General features: G+C 42.1%; 1 protein-coding gene across 2 annotated transcripts in view; it reads left to right on the top strand.

Moving 5' to 3' along the window:
* The first annotated feature begins 8 nt into the window (after positions 1-8).
* The window catches only part of FNIP1 (folliculin interacting protein 1), a 43,646-nt gene continuing 21,010 nt past the window's right edge, over positions 9-22,644 (top strand). For both annotated transcript variants that reach the window (XM_008643429.2, XM_017746901.1), the window contains exons 1-6: positions 9-514; positions 7,133-7,259; positions 15,665-15,808; positions 20,239-20,339; positions 20,591-20,665; positions 21,160-21,251. In XM_008643429.2, the coding sequence (XP_008641651.1) occupies positions 504-514; positions 7,133-7,259; positions 15,665-15,808; positions 20,239-20,339; positions 20,591-20,665; positions 21,160-21,251 (550 nt within the window). In that variant the 5' untranslated portion in view covers positions 9-503. The remainder of the gene's footprint in view (positions 515-7,132; positions 7,260-15,664; positions 15,809-20,238; positions 20,340-20,590; positions 20,666-21,159; positions 21,252-22,644) is intronic.

Below are 22,644 nucleotides of genomic sequence, written 5' to 3' on the forward strand. Positions count from 1 at the left end.
GGGCACTCGGGTCATGAGACTGAGCCGGGAGCGCGGTGGCGGACAGGAGGATGGATGGCATTGACGGGTCCGGGCCGGCGCTGCCAGCCATCGCTTGGCTTCCCCGTAAATTACACTGATCTTCTCCGCAGCAAACCCTGCAAGAGATAAAGGAGCGGGGAAGACGGGCGCTCTTTCCTCGAGCAGAAATCCCGGGCTGTGCAGAATTGTGGGGCAGGTTTTGGATTATGAAACTCTAGGGCAGCGCGAACGCAGCCTGGTGCAAACCCCGACACTGCTGTCCTTAAGGTGGTTTTTGTGCTCCTGTTGCTAGGATTAAGCCTTTTGCATTGCAGCATGGAGAGTCTTTTGTTTGAGTTAAATTCAGACCTCTAGATATGTCACCTGACAGTCTTGTGGTTTTGGATGAATATGGCTCATTGCTATTATTAACCTGAGTTGGCAACCAGGCACAACAGGAGTTTATAGGGATTTTGAAAAGTGGAACTGCTCGGGGGACAAAGATGCTTCCCAGGTATGGTTACTGCACAGTTCTTGAGATTATTTTAATTATTTGAAAGTTTAATATTTTCCCTGTGATGAAAATACTTCTTTTCCACAGATGTGAATCTTCTAGAGATTTATTTCTTTATGATTCTTACTATAATTTTATGCTAAATGGCACAAATTTTTTTTGCCTGAATTGATTCTATCTTGTAACTTTGCAAAGCAAAGTGCAGTCTGCTTGAATAATGTAATTTTGTTCAGTGCTAGTGAATTTAACTGAAAGGAGCTGTGTCTTGTTTGTGTATGGTTTTAATTAAAACATATTTCAAAAAAAGCTTGAAACTTGTATGTGTATGTGCAAATATTTGCATGCATATGTGTACCTAAATCAGCTAAAACCTGAACAGGTACTTTTTGAAATTACGTAAGTGAAGTAGTCCCAAAAATATTTTATGAAATCACTAATAGTGATTGTAAATTCTGAAGGTGTGTGAATTGCAAAGTTATTCAGCATACTACACATCTTTAACAAAACCTTCCTACCAATGTATAACGCTTCAGATTATGATTAATGTGTTGGCTAGGCTGCACCTAACCTGTAAATATTATGTCTTTTTGCTTGTGGAAAAGCATCTGTCTCATGTATTAGACTTTAGAGTATAAATTATGTATCTTAATGAGAGTCAAGTGACTTGGTAGAAGGGAGAAAAAAATGAAAACAAACTAAAGTCAGCTTCGTATACAGATAAAGAATTGGACAGAGCCAAGGAGCTTGCCAGCCAGTTGAAGTTCAGGTCCAAGTTTGTTATACCTTTGAAATACCTGGCTGACGCACTTTGTTCCTGGTGGACAGTATGTACTTAGTATAAGCAGCACAAGTTTCCTGGAGCTCAAGAAGTGCAGCTATTCCAGGTGAGGATTGCTAAGCTGGTAAATGAATGAGACAGAGTTAGAGATGGAGTGAGGAGCTGACCTCCACAGTGCTGCAGTGCCTGTGGACATGTCACCCTCTTTCAAGAGATGAAAAGCAGGGGCTTGGATTTGATTTTGTATTTTAAAGAAACATTATTTCCATGGGATAAACCTGAAACATGTCACCACTACAGGCAGTCAAGGGTGGTTGTCCCTGAGATGGTCCACCATCTGTCTATTCTTCCACACTACCCAGAACCCAGGTCCTGTGACTTCTGTGAAACCCCAGCTGAGGTAACCATGGCAGAGGGCAGTCACTTGGGGCGGTGGGTGAGCTTCTTCGCAATCCACCCTCGCGGGCTCCCTCCCTGCCCTGGCTGAGGCACAGACACTGGTTTTCTGTGCAGAATCAGCAAGTGCTCACCACCACAGTCGCATAGCCCTGACATGACCTCAGGTCTTGTAAAGACAACTATCTTGCAAAAATTTTTCCTAAGTATAGGCCCTGTGGTTTCTCTACTGTAGAGAACTTTCTTCCTCCTTGCAGCCTTATGGTTGTGTTATGTCACCAGCACTTAAACGGAATCTCTCTCTTAAAATGCCAGCTTCGCAAATCAGCCATGCAGCCTGGACCATCCTTGTCATGTGAATCCTAAGAAACTTCTTTTGTGTTTCAGGTACTATTGTTAAAAAAATAAATAACCTACCCATGCCTCTAAAAGAAGATGGTCTTCCAAAGCTGCAAGCATCATTAAGATGCATTATAGTTCTGTTTTCATTGCTTCCAAATTAGTTGTGATCTTTTAGAATGGTCTGTGCAGCTGTTTTTGTGCAATAACGGTCAAATAATAAATTAATTACTGAAATGCAGTCAGAAGGTATTAAAGTATGTACAAGACCCTCCCCATTAATCCTATATACTCAACTTTTGTTTTATCTTCTCAAAGCCAAAAGAAAAAAAAATCTAGTAACAGATAATAGAAGTCTGCAGAGGCGTTTGGGCAGGAGAAGGGAATTCCTGGTTGGAGAAGGCATCTCAGGGCTGAGAGGAGTATGATAGGATGGTTGGACTAGGCAAGGACCATTTTCCTTCTGGACTTGATCACCCTTCCCTGTCCCAAACCAACTGCAGGATCCTAAATTCTGGGCTGTATAGGTACAGGTGAGTGTGCTTTGATGTGGTTGTACATCTCATAGAATGTGGAGATAATCTGAAATCCCAGTGCACTCAGTGGAACGGTCTCGTATTTACAATGTCAACTCCTCATGACAGATGCAGCCTCTGTCAAAGGCTTGTGTAGAAGCTGGCTAGGTCTAAGCACCATTGCAACAAGGGTAGTATCTGGAGAATCATCTGCAGGCACTGGAGATAAGCCCTGGAATCCCTGTGCCTCTGTTCTGATGCTTGTCTAGCAGGAGAGTGAGGATGTTTCCTTCCGCCAGAGCCTGCGAGGGGAGCATGGGGTAAGGTGGACCTGTCTGCTCTGCTGGGCTGTTCCTGTCACCCTTTAAAAAGGTGCTAACATGAAAACCACGCAGAACAGATAAGCTGGCATAAACTATAAATATCGTTTGCGTAGATGCATTTAAAAATAGTTCCAAGTGATTCATCACCAGGCAATTTTTATAACTATGGGTAACATGATGTAGGAAAACAATAGTTTGACTGATAGTTCCAACTTACTTTTTACGTGTTTAGTCCTGTTCTGGTTTTGAGCAAATTTACTTTTTAGAAAACTCTTTTACAGTTCCTACCTGCTTAATATCTTGATCATTTTGCTTCAATTGCTTTTCTTTAAGATTTCTAAAGTATCTGTTTTTAGATACTATCTAAGCCATGTTAATATAAAACAGTTTTAAAAGTAAAGTCTCAGCCAGACTTCTATCTTCTCAGGAGGGAAGATAATATTAAGCTAAACCTTTAATGTAATGAAGAAGTGTTGTTTCATGTTCTAGGTGGGAATGAGAAGGAAGGAATGTACTTGGAATCAATTATAGGGGGAAATCCTGTATTTTCATTGTTGGAGTGGTAATGAAGGATTTCCTCTGTCTCTTGTGTCATCTATTAAAACTTGCACAGAGTGAAATAATACCAATTTATAGCCATTCAGTTCTTGCTGAGAAATGTTGATGGTGGTAATAAACTCCAGGAATTGAATACACAAGAAAATTCATCCTTGGAGAGCAGTTGGAATTCTGGATTGCTATGAATCTCTAGTAGAAGTGTCAGAAAGCACGTAATGGATTTGTAAATGTAAGCTATAGGTAGTATTCCTAGTGATTGACGGTAAAAAAGGCAGGAAAGCAAAAAGGATGAAAAAAGAGAAGAGCTGAACAACAGTAGGGCTTAAGTGTGAATATGCATTAAAATACCATTTTTCAGATCTTGATCTTGTTGTTGCTGGTTTCTAATAATTCCATAATTAATCGTATGAAATTTTCCTTTTCTCTCCCAAGTAATTCCTTTTCTTTTGCACTCTGTACTTGCATGAGTGTCTGTGCAGGAGCGTTGGTTCAGATGCCCTCTAGAAGACCCTTCCAACCTCAACCAGTCTGTCATGGTGTGAGAGTTGGGTTTTGTTTCTGAAACATCCCATACAGCATTTACACATCAATGGATTTCTACCCCATATATGTATTTTTGAACATCTCATTCTCGAGGAATCCCCACTTGTGTAGTGGAGATCTCCACAGGAGCAGTGTCCTGCTCAGAAGGAATTTGTTTATCACCAGTTTTTCTCTTGGTCTATGCCCGAACTCACAGCACTGTCTAGCAAAGTCACAAACACTTCCACTGGTGAAAGGTATTTGGGGTTTTCTTTGTGGCTATTTTTATGGGTTTTTTTTGTCATGGCTTAATTTTGGGGTTTTTGTTTAAATCTAATCAGTTTCAAGGAAAGATCAAAGTGTGGCAGATAGGTCATTCAGGAAAAAGTCCTCATTAAGAAACTGTCATTTCCAGAGCAGTGTGGGAGATGGAGACACGCCTTTAATTAACCCTGCTAGAACATTAGATTCTACATCTCCTGGTTTTCCTGTAGGAATCTCAAGAAAACATCAGTTAAATGTCAAAGTTAGTTTCCATTTATAAACAGAACTAATGATATTCAGAAGATCTAGGTCAGTTTTCATCTGCCTGAAGAGGAGCTCTGGAGTGCTGCCCTGTTATATTTGTTTTGAGAATGCCTCTTGCATGCAGGAATTTTACGTTTCTGGGGATAATCTATTCAGACATCAAACTTAACGGTATTTTAAATCTGCTAACAACAAAAGCAAAGCTCTGTGTCCCGCTTCCCCCTCGCTGGTGGGGGTGAGTTGGAGGTGCCAGGCTGCCTCTGTTTACTGTCTGTCTGAATGAACTTTCCCCCAGCTCTCTGAAAGGCTCTTCTGGTTTGGGAAGTGGCGCGCTATTGCCAGGGAATGTTTTTGCAAGGCTGAAATGTGCTTAAGGATGCTATTATGTAACAAAGATAGCGCTTCTTTGGAATTATCACAAATTATGATGGATAATAGCTACTAAATGCTTGTCTAGAGAAAGTTAAAATGTCATGTGAAGAAGCTGAGAAGTAAACAAGCTCTTGTTACCTTGATGGAATATGTTCCTGAATACAGCAAGAGTTTTATATTTAGCTTTCTCTCCTCTTAGTGTGTAATCTGCTCTTGGAGCTTTTTATAAGTAGACTTTCCTAAGATCTGGAATAGCTACTGCCTTCTTTGCCAGTCACTTCAAAGTCAAATATCAAAAGTACTAGGTAATGGAAGACATGCTTTTATCTGAGTGTGAAGGAAATTCAAACGCGTTGCAAGGGTGGAGCAAGCAATAGCACCCTTTTGACAAGCAATTAATTGTTACTGTCACACAGTTTCTTTATAGGAACCACAGTGGCCTGTCTGGAAAAAATGTTTGTTTCTGGACTTCCACTGGTTTCACTTAAATATATGGAGACTGTTCCTCCAGAAAGCCAGTTTATCCGGTGCTTCTCCTCATTTCTAGTCAAAGTCATGCTCTTGCCAGTTGCCATCCCCAGCTCTAGTGCCTTTGTGCCTCTCAGTTGGTAACACCCCTGGCATGTGTCAAACTAAGGATTTTGGTTTTTTACATTTTCTGAAATGGAAGATGGAGTTAATTAGGAGAGCCTCCAGTAAGTGTAGGCTTGGCTCTGAGTTTGTCACTGTGCTTGAGTTTTGGTACTACAGAATTTGCTCAGTTTGGTGTCTGCACTTTGTGGGGGCATTTCGGTTTGTGAGTAACACTTGGCTTTAGGTGCCCAAATGAGAGGGTGTGTGGCTCTTTGTCCCCAAATCTAGACATGAAGTTATTTCAGCTCAAGTTGCTCAAGGTTTTCTTTCTTGTAGTAAGTCAATTAGGACATTTGTTACACACCATCTTCTCTGCAGCTTCTTTTTTTCTCTCCTGTTGCTAAATGGTGGGGATGGGCAGATTAGGAAATAGATTTCGTCTCAGGAGAGTGTGTAACTGTATGCCTTGATGCTTAGTTTCACCTCATTGGGACTACACTATTTGTAAAACCTGTGTACCTGGGCAGCCTTAAAAACTTCTGATAGGTGATGATGACTTTGGTGATCAAATGGATTTTCCGCTGTTACAGGACTTGTTGAGTCAAGATCATTAGTGTATTGGTCACATAAAGCATGGGTGCAGAGCAAGAAGCCCTTTGGGTGCTGAGTTAGAGGAGAGGAAAATTTACTGTTGTCTTGGAGTCTAACATGCCAGGTTTACTTTAACTCATGTTATGGGTGTCTTTTTGATGACATACGTGTACAACGTCTTGCAAATTGGGAATCTCTATCCTTCATTAGTGGCTGGAAAGTTCCAGTGCCTTGTTTCTGGCTTCTTGGGGTTCATGCTAACACTGCTTGCCTAAAAGCCAAGGGTAAGGAAGACAGAATTTCACTTGATCTAGGAAATGGCTTGTAAACTAGCTGAAAGATGGTTCCTGGTGGTTTCATGGATACAGCAGGTGTCTTGTTTCCTATCTTCCAAGAATTGAGATGGTATCAGTGAAAATGGATTCCCAGGCCAATGGATGACAATGCTTGCTGGGCTTTAAAGTGATGCCTGGCTTTTTACAATGGAAATTTGAGATGATGGCTACAAAACACCGTTAAAGCCAAGATTATGGAATGGTTTCCAAGCCTGATGCCTGCAAGTTTTCCCTTTGAGAGCTCCTCTGGAGTAGTGGCATTAAGGTAAGGCTGAGGCTTCAGGAAAGCTCGTTCCCTTGGAAACCAGTTTGGGAATAGGTGTGTTAGGCCTGGTGTGTGTGGTTTGCTGACCATGCCCTTGAGTCACAGTGGCTTATGTGGAGACAACCAGGTGGTTCTCCCAAACCACCCTGTGATTATTCATCTTGAGGTTTCTTTGTGTCTTTAAACACAAAAGCTGAGTTCTATGATGTTGATTTTAAATAGTTGGAACTTGAAGAAAACATATCACAAGACAGAGAACAAGATCTATTAATGCTGCACACATCATTTTGTGCAGTTGTAGAGGATTGGTGCAGTTTATGACAGTGTAATTTGGCACATGTAGGGGAAAGAAAAGAAAACAAAGGGCGTAGTTCTGGCTACAGGATCAAAGGATTTGATGAAATGGGATTGAATTTGCTTGACTCTGTTTTAATCATGTTTTATATACAGATAATGTACAAAGAACAGTGTAATAAAGAGTTGTGGTAATTGATCCTTCTGCTCTTTTCTTTTTTAATTAAAGCTGGCCTTTGCCGGAGTTTGACCCAAGTCAGATCCGACTGATTGTGTATCAGGACTGTGAAAGAAGAGGACGGAATGTCTTATTTGATTCCAGTGCGAAAAGAAAAATAGAGGATGTTTCAGTGTCGGTGAGTATTTTGCTAATTTACATGTTTATAGTTGTATTTTTTCAAATGGCCAAATTGATAAATTACATATGTTCTGTTTTATCAGATTGACATTTAAATGTTGGCTATATTTAAATGCCTGTTAAATTGCAAATTATTCAGGCTTCGGTGGTCTCACTCTTACCAGCTTTAAATACTATAATGATCTCTTTATTCTGGGATTTATCTACTTTCTGCTCTTTCAGTGAGAAGGATTCCTTCCTGGGGCTGCAGCAGGCAATGCTGTCAGTTGAAGCAGGGCGTAAACTGGGATTTATTGATCTGGTTTTGTGCCGTGATGGGGTCTGCATTCATAAGCAGAAAGTCCCCCAGCCCCGTGTCCTCGTGTCCTATTTGCTTAGCTTTTGCTAATTGTTGTTTGTATGCTTTGCTGACAGTTTTTTAACAGAAAGTTACTTGGAAACTCTTGTTTTTCCTTTTGGCATGATTTGCATGGTAATCTAGTAATTGAAACTGTAATGGATGCGGTCAGATGAGGATACTTCCTTCTAAGGGCTCTGGCCAGAAGATTAATTTCTGGCCACAGTGCTGCTGAAAGTGGTGGTATGAGGCTGGACAACTTATTTTGCTGCTTTGAACTTTCTTTTCACCATTTTTATAAACAGTCGCAAACCATTTAAAGCCCTGCAAGCAGAAAGCATGGTGTGAATTGAAATTAATGATTCCAGCTGCTTTTACCTGTAGGACTTATGGAGGTCCTTCTGTAAGCAGGAGTACACAAAATAACACGTTACCCCCAAGCCCCAGTTTTCCTGATGAGCGTTGGAGTACAGCCAGAAGATTTTTCATCTAGCTTTCCAAACTCTTCCAGCCTGTTGCCAGCCTGATGCTCCTAACCCTGGTCTCAAGTGCTGTGTCCAATATCCAAACCTCTGGAGTCTGCGTCTTACCAGGCACAAAATTCTGGGCTTCTCCATTGCTTACTCCAGTGCTTTTATAGCCATGAATCATGATCCCTATTTCCTAGTTTTTATAGAGAATTGTGAAATAAAGTGAGTTTCACAAATGTTGAAAAACAATGCATCTTTCTTTTTAATTTAAACTTCTTAGAATGGTTCTATTAGTTCATGTTCTTCCTGATATTCTTGCCAGGAAAACAGGTTTTTAAAGACAGGAGATCTTTAGAAGTGGTTTATTGGTATGAATTGCTGGCTTATCACTGTTACTTCATTAATTATAAAGTATTACTTCATTAATGAAAATGACTTACAGTATAAATCCTCTTGCCAGATTTAAATTAATTTCTTGAAAGTCTAAAACCTCTTTCAGATAGATGTGAACTTGCACACTGAACTTGCAGACTTCACTGGTTTGGGTTACTTCAGAAAGCTCGTTGACTGTGGCAGCTCAGGATAAATGGCTGATAATGGAGCTGATATGGTTCCATATTAATCTCTGCTTTTTCTTTGCTAAGGGGGAGGGAAACAGCTGTAGTCACCATCTCCACATGAGACTAGTGGAGGAAAATTGTTTCCAGGGCATTTGAAATACCCAGAAGTCACCTCTAGGAGCTCGATACATTTATTTTTCATAGTATTAGTATTCTTCGGAAGAGGATATATTGAAACATTTGCCTTGCCATGTACCTGCCTTCTGAAGCATTCAGATTATGTCATGTCAGGCAGAACTTTTCTCGTAAAACAAAAGTTTGCAGGTAAAAACATGGAGGAGAGTCCTCAGCTTGGCTTGCTGTGAGCTTAGTATGGGCTTGTGCAGTTAGCAGGACATACTGGCCATTTTCAAGGAATTGCATTGTTCATTTCTCTCGCTCTTAATCATGATTTTCATTAGCAAAGACACACCCTGCCTATACAAAGCCAGATCTTGGCTCTAAGCACATTCCAAGGCACTCTTGCCCTTTTGCAGTCAGCCATGTGTGGGCTGGGCACTCTCTCTTCTGAAAGGGTATCTGTTCAGCACCCCACAAAAAGCAAGGCTTTCTGCATCTCTTCCCCCTCACCCCTCATTTCCTGACGTGACTTATACCTCTGGATCTACAAATAACACCGGGGAGAGATCTGCAAGAGGGCCTGGCAGTGGCCAGACTGTTCTGGTTCAAGTCAAATCAGTCTAACATGGAGGATCAAGAGGGTTTCACTTTGCTTTATGGTGCTGTTTATGAGACATGAAAGCAATTATAATTTAAAAGTTGTATGCCTGCAGCAAGGTGAGATGTATTTTGGTCTGTTTCATATATATAATCTCTACATATGTCAAAAGATCTGTGTGGTGGGCCGAGGTTGAACATGGCTCAGGCATTTGAATTCTGTAAGGGAAGGTATGGTCATAAAATTTAAGGAGCATCAGAGAAAACCTTTCCAGACACAGCTGTTTCAAGAAATAAAACAGTAAGCTCTGGCTTTTTGATCAGTGAAAACTGCTGAGTTTGTGCTTACACTGAGCTGGGGCCTAATTGGTAAAGCATTAGTAGATTCATCTTATCCGCCAGGGAAATGTGGCTATAACACAAATAAGCACCTTGTATTTTCATTGGATATTAAGTCAGCCTCTTCATGCCTTCAGTAAAGATAAATATTAAGGAGAAGAATTTGGGGAGGGTTTTGCACAGTGGGACACTGAAGGCAGTCAGGAGTTTGCAGAATGACCATTACAATATTTTAATTGCTCCGGAGAAGTAATGATTTCCCTGGTCTTGCTAGAGTTAAACTTGGCGAGGGAAGCTGAGCAGCAGTCTCAGAGGGCTGGCTGCTATTCCCAACACTGGGAATGTTGGCCCAAGGCTGTGCCAGGCGGAGATCCGCCTCAGGCAGCTGCGGGCACTTTGCATGTGGGAGGCAGAGAGATCCCCTTTGTGAGTCCTATACCTTTTTTGGTGCTAAGCAGGAGAGGTCCTTCCCCAGATTTCCAGGGGATGGGCTACTGATCTTCTGGGCTCTGGAAGCAGAAGGGAAAGGCTGCTGCCTCCTGAGCATCAGAAAACTGTGTGTCTAAGTTCTGCTGGGGTATCCCAGAAGAGAGTGGCTGCCCCTTCCAACCCTGTGGCACTAGGTCATGAGCAAATGCATCAAAACAGACATTTGCACATTGAATGTACCAGGGCAGCATGTGGTATGAAGAAGAGGCATTATTGGTGCCTTTACTGAACAGCCTCTGTCCACGCCCCAAGCATCCACATCCCTTGGATTTCTGGGTATCAAAGAACTTCCATGGGCAAGCTTGTGGGTTTGAGCCACTGCCTCCTCTAGGCAGCTATTTTTTTCATTCCTCATAGCAGTAAGTGTCTCATTTCTAATCAGACTCTGTTACTTGATGTGCAAGTAGATAGTGTTACAACCTATGACTGGTTTTTGCTGTTGGACTCTTTCCTGTGCTCGTCTGCTCCTTTTGCTCTGACACCTCCTCTCCTGCTCTCTGCCACCAGCCCCACTCTCCTCCCTGTGCCGTGGGCTATACTGAGTTCCCAAGCCAGGAGCTGTGTGTGAACACAGGTGTGCTCCTCAAAAAGCTGTGGTACCAGGCCTGCTTTGAATTTCAAATAAGCACAAGAAGCAGCCCTTTTTCCTCCTTAAGGTGCAGCAGCCAGGTGGCCCAGCCAGTGCTGGGCTGTCAGCCTTGGCTCTGCCTTTCCCTGTGCTTGGCTTCCCAATGTTGACTCAGCTCATGCTAAGGCTGGCTTGTGTTTTACTGTGTGGTGCAGGAGTTATGTCCCCATAACTGCCAGTGTGCAAAGGCCTGCTGAAGTATGAGGAGTTCGTCTCCAAGGGCTGGTAATTGATTGGGATAAGGATGCCCCAGGAATGGTGCCACGAGGGAGGAGTGGGGAGTAAAGTTAAGAAGAAGCTGAAAAGGGGAATCTTGGATCATGGCTTCCCTTGGAGCAGGAAAAGTGAGTTCAGGGACAGGGATTAACTGTCTCATTTTACTGCTCATTTTCCTTTTTGTGTTGTCCAATGGGGATTTATGGCAAGACAGTGGTTAACATTGGGGATCTGGCTGGAGAGAGATGCTGATGGACATACAAGAGCTAAAAGATTTCCTAAATCTAAAGATCAGCCTAGAGGAAAGTTTGAAGTCCAGGGAGGAAGAAGGGGTGTCAACGGACCGTGAGGAAGAGAAGGGAGGAAAAAAAGGAAGGACCCAAACTGCACTGTGCTGAGCAGAGATACACAGTTTGGTCATATGGGAGGAAAGGGGGAAAGACAAGGAATCAGAGAAGGGCAGTAACTTGTTGCCAGGACCCAGAGGCAGAAGAAGGTTTTCAGAAGTAGTGTTTGTTTTGGTTTTCAGAAGAAATGAAAGAGAGGCCTGGGATGCAGAATTTGAGATGTAGAGGTGCAATAGTGGACTTCAGTTTGGAGAATGGAAAGTTCACTTCTTCCACTAGTTGTCTTTATCTTTGGAATAATTTCACTAAAAGGTCATATGATATTTGATCTCCTTCAGCGGCAATTTCTTTTACTCTGAATGTCATATTTATCCCAAAGCAGAGAAATGGCATGCTATTTGAAACAAGCCAGGATTAGCCACGTGTTCTAATGTACTTCAGCACTGGATAAATGCTGAACAGCAAATTGCTTTGAGGGATTAGTAATTGGATAGTGAGCCTTTTGCTTTTAGGTGAGTTGTGTGAAATGGAGACTCTGGATGCTGTCTGGCTCTCAGGACAGGTTTCCAGTGAGCCAAGCTGAGCAGATGGATAAAGCTGTAAGCACAGAGATCAAGTCCCCCTTCTTAGCTCTGCTTATTCTCTCTAAACGGACATGGAAAAATACTAGTGGAGTGGGGGAGCGCGGGGTTGTCTTGACTTTCACTGACCTCTGAGTAATAGAGGAACTTGACAACTCTAGAAATAAAGGGAGATTGCAGCACTTGGCAGCTGCATTTTAAGAAAGATATCTGGATTTTTACATGGGCACTTGAAGGGGAGGAATGAGTGCCTACTCAGGTTACTCCCATGTCTTAGGTGTATACATACATTTCATTGCATATACAGACCAACTCATTAATACAGCAAAAGAGTTCATTTACCTGTTTTGAATTTTTTTTTTCTGGAAAAACCTGTTTTGAAAATGAGGAACAGAGCTCTTGAGGAGTAGCAACTTTGCTTGGAAATAGAGATTTCTCTATCACTGCCGCCACAGTGGTATTTGAGCACCTGCTGTTGCACAGAGGTAAAAAAGAGTAAAGCATACTATGACATTTCTCTTCCCTTCTGTCACTCACTCCCAGCCCTAATACACCTATACAAAGTCTGATTTAGTTCAACACACCAGACTCCTTTCAACTTTCTTGTTATCCTCAGAGTAAAACCTGCCCAACAGAAATTCCTCTTACTCTTCACAGCACTGGGCATGTTTTTCCCACTTGCTGAGGAGAATAGAGACCTTGTGTCAAAGAGTTAAAAGTCTTTGCTGACAGATGTGGAGAAAAGAGACTCCAGAAGAGGAACCGAGGAAGAAAACTACTTTGAACCCTGTCATACTATAAAGACATTTTACTCTAAGTTTTCTTCAGAACTACCTGATACGTCTCCAAGACTTTCAGCAAACGATGACCTCTAATGTCAGAACTGGGGCTGCTGGAAGTCTTTGGAGCTGGGTGGTATCTGCAGTGAACTGGCAGGGAGAGAACAGAGTGTGGCCCCAGCAGGTAGAGCAGTGTGGTGGCCAGGAGCGGAGCTGCCTGTGGCATCCTTCCAGCAGATGTTCTGCTCTCCAGCAAAAACGGGCATTTCAGAGCACTCCAGCACTACCCTGCCCAGGGATTGGATTTGATGCAACTGTGTCTAATTGGGAAGAAAGTTCACAGCTTTGAAACTTTCTCTTGTACAGTTCTTAAATAATTAGGTTACTTTTTTATTTTTGGAAAGCTGGCTTGAATATCTTTGGAATATTATATGGAATGCAAGTAATCCTACTCCTTTGATGCGTAACATCTTGAGATTTGTTGCACTTAAAATTTCATTGCCATTTGGAGGCTGAAATTGCAGAGGAGAGGGTCCCTGCAAGTTCTTGATCTCATTGTCCAACAAGTTCTTCTTCTTAAACACATACTAAGTTTGTGAAAGAGCAAACACCAAAATTCATCAGTGATCTGCATTTTAGGAGGGATTTACTGTTCACAGGGTTCTAAAAAGTGGGAGCTGAAAGATCCTGACCTCATTTAAAGATTTGTTGCAGGAGTTTTGGTTCATTAAACACCACTGCACAGACCAAGCAACCATTTTCCTGTTTGCTATTTAACTTAGGCAACTGTTACTTCAAGTTACCAGCCCCCCCCAGTGCATCTGGGTAAAGCTGCTGTGCAGAAAAATGCAGTGATAATGAGAAGAAATTATTTAACAGTAATTAATTTGCAAACTTAGCCCATTCTTTTTAATGCACAGAATTTTATTTTCTGTTGTAAAGTCAGTAAATGCATTTCTACAGTCTCAAGGAAGCTTAGTTGTAATTGTAACATTTTAGAAGGAACTTTCAACATCTGATGGAAAATGCAAGCTGAAATGTGGTTTGCCTGCAAAAGCTGCTGTAACCCTGTGGATTGTATGTGGTTTTATCACATGATGCTTGCCTAGCCTAGAACATTGTTGTTTGTGTCAGAGATAAAATGCAATTCTAGTTCATGAGTTCCTACTGAAGTCATATGATGATCATTCACATGTTCCAGCCATTGTGCGCTGTGCTCAAGCCACAGATCCTCAGTAGCCATTAGCCAATCTACGTATTGCAGGATTTTAACAAGCTCCTGTCGAAAGGAGAGGATACTGCTGTGTGCCAGGAAAGCACAGGGCTGGGGGAAAGTGAACACTTCCCTCCCCTCTGCCACAGAATTACTCATTTCTCTGCACATTTTTCCTTGGGGCTTTCTGTGGCAGCAGCTCTCAGGGAGCAGCACTGCAGGCTGCCATGTGGGGCTTTATAATCCTGGCCATTTTCTGCTGCTTTGCTAAACCTCACCCACAGTTAGGGCCAAATTTAAGTCACCTGTCCCTAAAAAAGTAACCTGGACAGCTTAGGACAGAGACATGGGACTCCCATCCCTCCACAGAAGGAAGGCCAGTCATCTTTTTGTACAGTTATTGCTGATTATTGAGCAATCATGGAGTTACTAATGTGTGTCTTGGCTATTTCACACTTTTCTTTATGCCTTTTCCTTAAAGGTTGAGACATGCTCATGTTTTTGAATGAAGGGGAAGCTCATGGCAGGGAGCCGTGAGTCCAGAGATGAAGATGTGGCATACAACAGCACTTCTGTATTCCCATCTATCCCTTGAATCTTGCTTTCAGCTGGATTTGCTTCCAGCTTGCTCTTACTGGTTTGCTAATTGTGTAGGAAAGGGTAATTAAGGAAGTCTTAGGGCAGAGTTAGTGTGGAATTTTGAGCAGTGTAGACTATTTCTGTCTCCTAGTGCTGCCTACCAGCAGATGTAAATAATGCCAACCTTATGTGGGTGTGCTGAAGTGTAACGAGTGTGTGAAAAATACGTTGAGATCTTTAGGTGAAGAGGGTTGGCAGTGCCATTGCTGGTGTAAACAGCATTAACTTGATGGATGCTGATTCTGGTCAGGATGCTGGGATTCGCAAGGTGAATCACAAATGTTTTTAAATAGTGAGTGAAACCTAGTGAAGCATCTCCCATGCCAGTGATTGATAATTCTCTCTGTGTGGAGTGGACACGGATCCTGCCCATCCTGTTCATCAGTTCCAGCTCCATCTGGACCCTCTAAACTCTCTTCTCTGCTGTGCTTTCTGTCTGAATCTCTATTAGAATTTACCTTTTGGACTCTCCATAATTTTGTGAAACTTCTCTGGCTTCTCTATAACACTGTGTTTTTCAGCTTTGTCCATTTTCAGCCTCACAATTTCCTCATACAGAAAATGTAAGCCTCTGTGCCGCTCTTCAGAAAGACTAGGGGGCTTAGACACAGCTAGGGAGAGATCTGTGAAAAACAGGATCTTTTCTCTCCACTTGCCCTTGTAACATGAATCTTCTGAATTGTGTTATTCTTGCTTGATAATTTATGGCGAGCTGCTCCTTCCTTTGTGCTGCTCACACTCCTGTGTCATCTCCACTCTGGTAGGCACAGGAGTAAGGTGGGCATTGCCATCCTTCCTTTAAATGCTTTGGTACCATCCTCTTTCCTAATCCTGGGTCTAAAATAGTCTACTTAGGAAGATGGAGTTGGAGTGACCTGTTGGCTCTTGGCTAATTGGAAGTAAAAGAGCTCAGCTTTCCTTTGAACACCCAGGCTGCAAGAGATATGGGTATATATTCTACTACCTGTTTCCTGGGGCATGAGCCTTTCAGCTGTTAAATATCTTACCTAAACAGGTAAGTACAATGATGCTGACAGTGATTTCAGGTCATGGGTCTTAGTGTGTCACGTGTGTTGTCTTTATTTCAGAAACTCTGCAGTGATGCTCAAGTGAGAGTTTTTGGGAAGTGTTGCCAACTAAAGCCTGGAGGAGACAGCTCTTCTTCCTTGGATAGTTCAATCAATTCATCCTCCTCATTCTCTGATCCAAAAGAGCAATGCCCAAAATACCAGGTGAGTCACTTTTTTTTTTTTTTCCTAATGCATGTCAAATACTAACAGCAGGTGAGGTACGACTGTTTTAAAATGCTTGAAATGAGAGGCTGGTGGTGGAGAGCAGTTTTCAGTCAGAACCAAAACTTTGGTTGTGACTTAGGAATGTTTAATGCTGTAGCTTTGGGTACTATCAAGTCTAAAACCAACCAGCTGGTTCTCTTGGGATGTGTCTTGAATGGCAGAGATTTCTCCATGGCATTTGTTCCATCTTGTGACCCGGGTGATAACACTCATTCAATGTGATGAGACTTGACACAAGTATCTTAGCTTGGTGTAGGTGAAGTAGTTTATTTTACCTTATTGTCAAATGCCAGGGAAATAACAGGGAGACACATTGTCTGTAGGGATAGTCTGTGTAACAGCTTTAAAACAAGGGATTCAGTGCACTTGAGTTCCATTTTATGTAAGAGATTTTGGCCATGAGAGTAGCTAGAGTCATCTGACATGGTTATATTTTTGTCATCTCTCCTTTCATGGATCACAAGTGTTTTATATTGAGCCACCTTAAAATAGAACTAAGCCCTTCTACTCTTTGTAATGAAGTAATTGTGTTTTTGAGGGAAGCTGGTATCTCCACAGCCTGCTCTGGAGTACAATACTACTGATGTCTTAATGTCCCATAGAGAGAAATGAAGAACCTTCCAGTGCTGACTTACCTACTGTCATGTCAACTCCTGCTATATTTGGCAAGCTGTGGATTCTTGTTTTCTCTTTCTCATCACACTCTTTTCCACAGCTTGGGTAAGGTGGCTGAAGATCTGTTTTCCGTTCCTCCCTTCCTGGCAGGGCATTTAACTGCGGTTATGAAAGGAAGAGACGTTTCTGTCAAGCCGCTCCCTTCCAGCACAAAGCAGCCTCCTTTGTGCAATGTGTGCCCAAGGAAAACCATGCTCCCCACTTCCCAGAAACTGTCTCTCCTCCAGAGTAGGCTCTATGCAAACAATGCTCAATGTTATTAAAGAAAATAAATTTTAGTGTTCAGCATGAGTGTGTATTTTAAAGCTGTGGAAAGTTTTCCCTTTGAAGTCCTCATTTCCTCACGTGTATCACTCACTCAAAGTCTTACTGAGTTGAACTGAAAGGACACGTGGCAACGTGACTGTGACACACACTTTCAGCTGAAGTTGGTCTTCCAAAGCATATTTGTTGTAAACTATCTACTGCATTCATCAGACTCCTTCCAGGCTTCCCCAGCAAGTGAGCAGAGAGACAAAATACAAGAATTATTTAATGTGCAATAAAATTTAGTATCGGGTATGCAGAAGGGCCAAAGTAAGTTTGTCCAGACTTCGCTCAGCCTGCCATTTCCTATGTTCTGACCTCTGTGTCTGTAACCTCAGGTTACTTATTGGATTTGCAGTATTTACAGGTTCTTCTGTCTGTTTTTTTAATAAGGCTATAAAATGGAAGTTCGAATAATACAATACTATGGGATTTTTAAAATACTTCTTACGGTTTCTTGTTTAAATACACTTTGATTATATATGAGCAACTTTAATTGCAAGGTGAAATACAGAGGTTTTATTCCTGGCTTCCATTTTTGTAATTATGTCCCATATTTAACATTTATTTCTTTTTCTTTACATTTTTAATTTACAGATACTTAGTTATTGACAGGACAATATGTACAGTAAGGGGAGTATTAAATGTTGTAAATATATTCAGAAATGTAATTTCCAAATCATGCAAATGTTACTACCTCTAATATGCTACTGTGCAATCACAAACACTTGTGGGTATTTTATGATCAGTTTTTATGGGAGCTCTAAACTGTGACCTGGGGAGCTGGTTTGCTTCCAGGCTGTCAGTGCTGCACGTTGTGCCCGTTTTGCCAGATGCTCCTTGGCTACTTTTTGTTTGAGTTTTTAATATTTAACCCCTTTCCGCAGTTGATTGCACTCTGTTTTGATCTTGGGTGACCTGTATTTTGCAGCATTAGAGGCCCAAACAGTTGAGCTGTAACAGTGTTCCATACTAAATGCATTAAATATGTGTCTTTGGTTATGCATGGTAAAATGTTAAGTGTAGATGAAATGCCAGGCTGAACAGGCCATGGGCTCATCTTATCATGCTCTTTGCTTTCAGCAGGGCTTGTCTGTCTTTCAGAGGAAAGGGAAACCCCTCTAATTAAATTTGCAAGCAGCTGATTTTCACTTTAATTTGGTTGTCTGACAAAGAAAATCAATACTTTAAGATAAAGTATTTTTACTGAGCTTTAGAATTATATTTTCACAACAGCAGAAGGCTGAAATCAAAACCCACCATCAAGGGCTTGACATTTAATCAGAATTGTGTCCTTCATTTGGAGATCTGCAACAGATTTAAAAACAACAATCACAGTGTGAGGCTGTAGTAATTTGCAGTGTTCCTAAGGATTTTGTGATGCTGGCAAACCTGTTATTTCCTGGACCCATTAACATCTGTGTTGAGATTTCCTTGGAGCTGCTGGTCATACTGACTGCTTTTAAATTCTAGTTTTTGCAGTACTGCCTACAGTGCGCCTGGGCAGTGGGATATCCTGGGAGGCAGAGATGGAAATTTCACTGAGGCCCAGCTAATGATCAGCTTTTGCCCTGTCATTGAACACTTACAAACCTTGCAATTGTACCCTCATTTTTACAGTTGTGGTTGCTGCTTTCAGTCATCCCCTCTCCTTGCAGGGGTAGGAGATTTCAGAGGTTAAAACTATGGCTGTTAAAAGTATGATCAGCTTAATTGAGAGTGCTTGACAAGAGCTAAACATTGAGGTGTTGTAAGTGTGTTGCCTTTTGGCTGATGAGCATTTGCTTGTTCCTGCCCTTGTTCTGCAGGCTGGTGTGAGCAGAAACACTGAGTGGGATGTTCACAGCCCTCCTTGCTCCTGGTAGGGGTCTGTGGTGGGGACACCCTGTCTTTGGTTGTGCTCCAGGCTCATTGTCTGGCACTGGCACAGGTTGCCCAGAGAAGCTGTGGCTGCCCCGTCCCTGGAAATGTTCAAGGCCAGGCTGGAGAGGTTTTGGAGCAACCTGGGATAGTGGACGGTGTCCCTGCCCATGGCAGGGGGTGGAACTGAATGAGCTTTAAGGTCCCTTCCAACCCAAACCATTCTGTCATTCTGTATTCCAGTCCTGTGTAGAATATATGATTATTCAGGATACTGGTTGTTCAGGCTGCCCCGTCCCTGGAAATGTTCAAGGCCAGGCTGGAGAGGTTTTGGAGCAACCTGGGATAGTGGACGGGGTCCCTGCCCATGGTAGGGGGTGGAACTGAATGAGCTTTAAGGTCCCTTCCAACCCAAACCATTCTGTCATTCTGTATTCCAGTCCTGTGTAGAATATATGATTATTCAGGATACTGGTTGTTCAGAGCTTGGATAAGGAATATGGAGATGCACTGAACATCTTCCAGCAGGGTTGTTTCTGTGAGTGGTTTTAGGGATCTTTTAGAAGGATTACTCCAAGGAATTGAGTGATTACATTCTATCGCACACCTTGAAGGAAATGTGTTGCTCTCTTGCACAGCGCCAAACTTCTCACCTGAGAACTGGCTGAGCTCTGTTAGTGAGTGATCACTGCATTTTAAATTATTCAGGGCAGGGTGCAAGTGGAGACCCAGCACTAATACTCTGCTGGCCTAGAGGTGAAACAGCCCTGGACAAAGGGACAATAATCACAGTCATTGAAAATACACAAATTAGAGATCTGTCAGTTGAGCAGTTGTCTCCAGTTGACTGCCCTGAGTAATTTTTTAATTTTAGGGTTTTGTTTGCAGAATTTGACCTAGTCTGTGATGTAGCATAGTTATATTGCTTCTTGGTATTTAGCCTGTGTGCCTTACTCCTGCTGTGCCTTAGCTCCTGCTACCAGAGAAGCAGGAATTGCACCACTTTAGCCTGGCATCATGATGCTGCAGCTCTTTTCTGGTGCCATCACAGAAGCACCAGGGAAAGATTCATCCCATATAAAATAGCATCCATGGATAAGTTATGAATCAGTCTTTGTCAAGTACACATTGGTCCAGTTAGGCTCCTCTGACATCTCCGGTGAACTGGTGATCCTTCTTGTCAAGCAGGGACGTGGTTTAGGCTTAATTCAGTAAGGTGTGTTAACACATTCTTTAAACTTTAGTCCCTTGGCTCAGTGCGGTTGAAATCTGCTTCCCCTCACCTAGATGCGTTTGGTTTCTTGCATGGTTTTAGTGGTTGAGCTCACAGCCAGTGTGAAGATCACTTTCTCTGTTAGCATTTCTTGATTAAACTGTTCAACTTAGCATGTTCAACAGTGTTCTGGCAAGATATTTTGCATATTTATATTTTAAATAAGGAATATTTTCTCACTTGTATGTTGCCTTAATAGAAGTGTGCCTCTAAAATGCTTAAAACCAAATGTTGGCGGGTTTGTTTTTTGCAGGGTTCTCGGTGCTCCTCAGATGCCAACATGCTTGGAGAGATGATGTTTGGCTCTGTGGCCATGAGCTACAAGGGCTCCACATTGAAAATTCATCAGATCCGGTAAGATTAACTTTTTGCTGCTGGTGTTTTCAGAAGACTCACTCCTTAGCGCTGATAAATAATGAATTGAATGGCACAAGTGCAGAGTAAAATGGATTTCTGTGTTTGCTTTAAAGTCAGTCTGATGTCATTTTTGAAATAAAAGGCTATTATGTCGTGTTAAGGTTAATAAAATCTGGAGGGCTGAGAAATGGAAGGCAAAGCCTGTCTTAGCAGTATTTCTGACTGACGTCTTCCCTCCTGTCCCCCAGCTCCCCTCCCCAGCTCATGCTCAGCAAGGTGTTCACAGCTCGCACGGGAAGCAGCATCTACGGCAGTCTGAACACGTGAGTCCACTACGTTTTGTAGCTATTGCACAGAAGTAGATGAATGTAAGAACACAGAGGACTTTTTTTGGACCCTCCAGATTCTTTCTCTAAAAAAATAACTCCTTGCTACATCCTGTCAGTAATGTCCTCACCTTGCCCTCACGGTTATCTTTACCTCAGTTGGTACTAAGGGAATGAATGAACTATTGCTTCCATGCTGATATGGTGAAGCTTGATATTGTAAGGTACAAAAGTACCTACCTGCAACCTGGGGAATTCAGTCCAAGATGAAGAAAAAGGTGTTACAAAAATATATGGCTTCAGAGGGTTCCATGTTTAGTTTTCTGTTATTAAGTGACCCACCTGAGGACGTGGCTTAGGCTATGAAAGCTTTTTCTAGTGGAAGCCTGTGTTCTTACCTTGTCTGCTCCATTTTAGCTGTAATGCATGAGCACTCTATTCTATTGAACTGCAAATCACTGGTGTTGTTATATGTTTCATGTTTGTTATAGGCTGCAGGACAGTCTTGAGTTCATTAATCAAGACAGCAATACATTGAAGCCTGACCACAGTACAATTATGAATGGACTTCTTGGGAATATAGGTAATTGCAAACAGATTTTATTTGCTGATATCTTTAATTGAGTAATCATAGATTATAGAATATGCAAATCTTTTAAATAGAATCAAATTTTTTAAAAGCTAAAGATGTAACAGAAAATTAATGCTGATGGAGCTTGGGGGAGAATAAGTGTTAGCAGTCATTCAGTCTACACTGCTGCATATGTGTATATGAAATACGTAATAGAAATATTTAGATATACTTAAGTTCAAATACAGAAAATGTTGGAAAATATCATTCTGTAGAAATTCCTGAACAGCATATCTCGGATCAGGCAGGATGGATTCTGCCTGGCTCAGTTCCCCGGTTTTATTTTCGTTAATAATTCTCTTTCTCCTCTGTACTCTGCCCACCTGAGCCTGTCCTGTATGAGTCGCAGTTAACCTTGCACAGCTGTGCTGGAGCTTTGGATCAGATTAGACAGAATATCTTTTTGTTCTCTCCTCTGGCTGACCATGGGAGCTAAGCAGTCTTGAGAAACCATCTGGCATCCTTGGTTCTCAGCTTCCCTGGAAGAGCTGTGGGTGGAGGCTCCATTAATGTTAGATAACAAAGGTCTTGGCTTTTCCTCTTGGCAACAGTTGAGCTGATAGTAAAGATACTGGACTTCAATGCTTGGTTGTCCAGTGTAGCACCCTGATCCTTGGGTCTACAGCACATCCTCCCTTTCCCTTCATTTTGACTGTTGACTTTCTAAGCAAATGTCTGTTGTAATAAGGGGCTTCTTTTCACAATTGCTTTCCAGGGTATTGCTGTATGTAAAATATGCTTTTATAGGGTTGGAAGTAAGGAGTATATTTGATGACTGTGTTACTTTTAAATGGGTTTCTGACTTTGCTGTGGTCCTAGATCTTGGGGGTGTTTACTGCTTTCCTTCACATTGACTTTGGTAAGACTGTGCCCAAGCATGGGCTTAAGTGCTTCTCAGGCTCATGAGCTGTATACCTCATTAAAATAATTCGCAGTAGTCCATTTATAAGGGAAGCCAATTAAGGTTGTAAGAACCTATTATCTGTTAAAGGCTTCCTGAATTCACTGAGTCAGAAAAGTTAAAAAGACGGCATTTTTCTTAATATTTAGTAGTCCTTTCAGACTTCAGTTGTGATTTTTCGCAGTGAATGAGGTGCCTGATCTAAGAGAGAGAAGATCACTTTATCTACTGTTAGGCTTTGCTGTGGTTTGTGCCTGGCAGAAGTTTGCTGTATCATTAGAGTGATCTAAACTGCAAGTTCCAGTTCAGATAACGCAGCTCTTAGACATGGAGTGATTCCGGTGTAGCCAGTGCCACCTGTTCACCTGTGTCCAGCTCAGAGGTGATTCTGGTGACTGCCCTAAGAACTGACCAGGAGGTGTGGCCACCTTGGGGCAAGGGTAT

Source organism: Corvus brachyrhynchos, unplaced genomic scaffold (genome assembly GCF_000691975.1).
Source record: "Corvus brachyrhynchos isolate BGI_N302 unplaced genomic scaffold, ASM69197v1 scaffold381, whole genome shotgun sequence".
NCBI classification, from domain to species: Eukaryota; Metazoa; Chordata; class Aves; order Passeriformes; family Corvidae; genus Corvus; species Corvus brachyrhynchos.